At 46.9% G+C, this 4,233-nt stretch overlaps 1 protein-coding gene across 1 annotated transcript; it reads right to left on the reverse strand.

The window, feature by feature from the left end:
- Window positions 1–1,984: 1,984 nt before the first annotated feature.
- Window positions 1,985–2,566, reverse strand: Pmar_PMAR014542 (conserved hypothetical protein; the record flags this gene model as incomplete). The annotated part of the gene is made up of 5 exons (XM_002779400.1): window positions 1,985–2,044; window positions 2,100–2,192; window positions 2,243–2,342; window positions 2,387–2,450; window positions 2,521–2,566. The coding sequence occupies 5 exons, from the start codon at window positions 2,564–2,566 to the stop codon at window positions 1,985–1,987; spliced, it is 363 nt and encodes a 120-aa protein (XP_002779446.1).
- Window positions 2,567–4,233: the final 1,667 nt, after the last annotated feature.

The raw sequence follows: 4,233 nt of genomic DNA on the forward strand, positions 1-4,233 counted from the left end.
ACGGTATGGGTAGCTTGCTGCGGCACACGGTCCTCTCTATCGGAATTCGTCCATCCTACTATCTCAGCATAGGTCGGATCAGCATGATGGAAACGGAAGTGTGGGAGGCAGCTGGACGATGGTTGTTCTCTCAAGAGGAGTGGTAACTACGTGGACAAGTTTGTTGGAATTCACGCTGGTTCTCTCAGCTGAGCTCGGGAGTGTCCTCACAAAACTCGACGAGAACTCCCCGAAAATCCTTCAGAATTTTCATACTGTTATCAACAGATGTAGCTGAGCATGCATAAATCTTCCCACCCTGTCCACTGGACATTGATTGTCAAGAAAGGCCCCCCTCCCAGGCCTACTAAATGATATCTATCCTCCTCAATCCTTATCCAGAAAGCACCAGTAAGAGTCCCTTCCTGTTTGCATCGACTACACAACTTCGATAATGCATCGATACAAGCTGATGCCTCCATCATACCATCAGGGAAACTATCTACAGCTAACCCGCCGTAGTGATCCGTATGATACCTAGATGGTGACTACTAGAAACTACCAGTGTGCAGTAGCATTACGATAATCCCGTCTCTTCATCCACCCCAGCTTGCCGCACCCATTTCACTCGAGGGGCCATCCCATACTTATCTATATTGTCCGGCTCTCGGACTGAGTCCACCCTTATCTGCGTACCAGCTAAGGTACCGTTACATGACGTTACTGTGCTATCACAGCTCATAGGAATAGAGAAAACTACTGCCACTATGAGGGTCCGACCACCACTAAAGTGAACACCGCATATCGAATGAATTGGGTGGTCCCTTGAATAGTTAGTGTTCACGGCGCTCACAGTTACGTCAGTGCAGAAGTCTGTTCGTTCTGTATAACCGGTGAACTTAGCGCAGGGGAGTTATCGAAAGAAGTCCTTCTTCAACTCAGTACGCCCGACTTCCTCGACTTTCCTCTATATTCATCGGATCTATATTCGAGTATTATGCGAATACTGACAGTGCTTCCCTGATGATAATGTACAATGTTGGAGAGTGCCTGCGATTTTGGATACACCATCTTAACGATGGAATGTCTCCTGTCTCATAAACCCCACAGAAACTGAGACCGGTAGTAGGTCGATAGCCAACGACAGTGGCAATCCGAGATAGATAGATTTCCCGGTGAGTTGAACGCTGTATAAGAAGACTACAACTAATCATCATGCACCAATACAACAGTTGTGTGGGTAGTGCAGTAACACTATATATGTTGAAGAGCCTCATAAAAGGATTCCATGTCAGTTAGTGAGATTATCACATAGCCCGAACACATGTTGGTAGTGATGTTGAGCAGATACTGAGGATAGTAGTTGGTAAGGAAGCCCAAGAAGAAGGTGTGGTACAGACATCGACCTTGGATTTCAAACCTCGAGAGCATCACTGCCGCACTCCCTGCACACAACACATGCCGACGAGTTATACTCTGCATACCTCCTGCTTGCCGTCTTAATGTCCAACATGCCCCTGTCAATGGCCCTGTGGCTGATGAGGAGTCGTATTCGAACAGAGAACCCTAGGACGATGAAGACTGCAACAAGTTTCACTAGTAGAGATGTAATCTACCAAGGTAAACCTTCTGTATCGGTTTTAATCTTGTCCATCTCCCAGCCAATACTGATATAAGTGAATTCACAACTATACCCCACACCCTATCTATATACAGGGTGTTTGCATACATAGGACCATACCACCCTGCATACCCTATACAACCGTTCCGACTAGGATACCTGCTCCTCCCCAGAGCTCAACAGGCCACTCATCACATCAGAGGTAGCAATCAGCTCAATCCCAACTTCAACGCGAGCATTCTCAGTATAGGAAAATAATACACGCGTTCTGGTATGTATAAACGGGGAGGATATGTACAGTATAGTGAATGATGAGAAACAATAGAGAGATGTTGGCAGCAGGGAGGATGGGAAAATGAGGGCATTGAATGGGTCATAGCCACCTTATGTACTCTTAACCTTGGCATCAGCTTTCTTGCCTTTCTGTATCTCCTGCAATGCCACCTAAAGCACGTCCCTTCAGCACATCACCAGAATAGTACATCTATACTACTACTACCTTATACGCATGCTCCACCCTAGACTGTAGATAAGGACTGCCATAGAAATCAGGGGGATTGGGGTTATTCAAATCATATAGTTTCTTGTAATGCTGATACCCAGAACCATACACATCCCTACCACGACCAAACATCATTCTACCTCTGCTAGGATATCCCTAGCCTCAGCATTATGTATCTCAGCGCTGTCTATCCCTAATATCTTATGAGCCTCTTCGACTGGCATCTTCCGTTTAGCAGCCCTAAGCGGTTGTATTATCATAATGACGAGGGCAGCAAGCATTACGCCATCGTTGCTGCCTGTGCGGCTTGCTTAGCAGCATCCCTGTATGCACTCACGACGGCTCTCCCTACCATATTACCGGCTACTGACGCTATTCGAGTCACCAACCTGACCACAATATAGTAATCAGCAACTACGCCTCTCATAAGGAGTATGGTACCGAGCCAATGGACCGACAGCCATGATGACGTATCACGGGGGAGGGGAGGAACAACCAAACTGATTGGACTGAACTGGAGAATACCAACCAACTCGGAACTAGGAAGGTACTACAACTAGAGGAAATCGAATTAGATGTTGGTAATGGTAGGTATCATACAACAGTGTCTTGATAAGTATTCCAAACCGATAAGCGTCCATCAGTACTAGCCGCTACAAAACGGTTATCTGGTAGAAAAGTAACTTTGGTGATGCTGGCGTCGTGGGATCGAGGGAGATCTCCTAAGAGCGTACCTGTAGATGGTGACTGTAGATGTGACAGCCTCTTGTTATGGTCAGGTATCACGTGTCTTAACATCTATTAGGGTAATGCGGCCGTCCCAGAGGCCAGCAGCGAGCAAACGTAGGTCACTCCTTACAGCCATACTTCCAATACCGACACTACCCTCTTCAACATGCAAGAAGTTGTTGCTACTGCCCATGCCAACCTAGGGATCAATATCATCATAGTACCGGGATGGGGTTACCTCTTCAATGGAGTATTCCTCGTCCACCCTCCCAGCTGCAAGCATTGATATATAACTGTTGGATGTGCCGACCCAGAGTTCATTGGCCAACCTCTCCATACAGGTTACTGTACTACCACCCCTAGTCTTCATCTCATGGGGATGGCTTTCGGCACAAGGATGATCAAGGCTTCGAGTATCGAATAGCGCTACGCCTATTGATGGATATCATCAAACATACCAAAGAGGGCGGCCACTTCCCTACGTCCAGATTCATATACTACGACCAATCCGTTGCCTTCTTCATCGTCCAACTGCCGAACCGCTACCGCTGATCCTGCTCCTTTGGGGGTAGTGGTTGAGCTCTCACAAGAGGATGGTGCCCTAATTGACCATAGGCGACTAGAATATGGTATTATTACTATTACTGTAATACACCAGCAACAACTCCTGTGCGAGAATCGATTATTCCTATATCGCTTTCGGTGAGGGGGCATGCTATAGTGGAATCCCTCAGAGGCACCGCCTTACAGAAGGTGTACGCCTTAGGTATAGGGATGGACCAGATCGGGGCTGTAGGACTATGTGGTGTTGTTGATGTTGATGAGTGTAACGACTACTACCTTTGCCTGATTGATGGGCCACATCCCAAAGTGATAGAGTCTTTGCTTTAGTCTGCACTCCTATTCTATGGCTATCCTCCACCCCTGTTGGTTCGACCAGACCGATTACAGGATCAACTCCGGTACTGATAGAGACAGATGGTCTCCTTGTGACCTACTAAGATCCTCGATAATAGTAGGATTACGTAAGTATTACCATATCCCAAAGCCGTAGATATCCATCACTACTACCACTCGCTATACTCCCTCCATCACCAACAGCTACTACATCGTTAACTGCTGATATTGAGTCACGAGGTCGTAGAGTGAATAGAGGACCACTAGGCACCATCATAATGGACCGACGACACGACTTTCAATGAATGAGGGGGGGCGAGATTGAGGAAGTGCAAGAAATGCAAGATGATCATTCAAGTGCTTCTCAGCGGCCTTTGGCAGTAATAGTTTGAACAGACAAAACTGTAGCAGGGATAGTCCCGTTGAGCAGTATGGTACTACCACAGTTGTGGGAAACGTTCTAGAGACTTATTGGAGACAACTCAGGCATTGGTGGTGATATCCT

The sequence above is a fragment of the Perkinsus marinus genome, assembly GCF_000006405.1.
Source record: "Perkinsus marinus ATCC 50983 genomic scaffold scf_1104296947560, whole genome shotgun sequence".
NCBI classification, from domain to species: Eukaryota; Perkinsozoa; order Perkinsida; family Perkinsidae; genus Perkinsus; species Perkinsus marinus.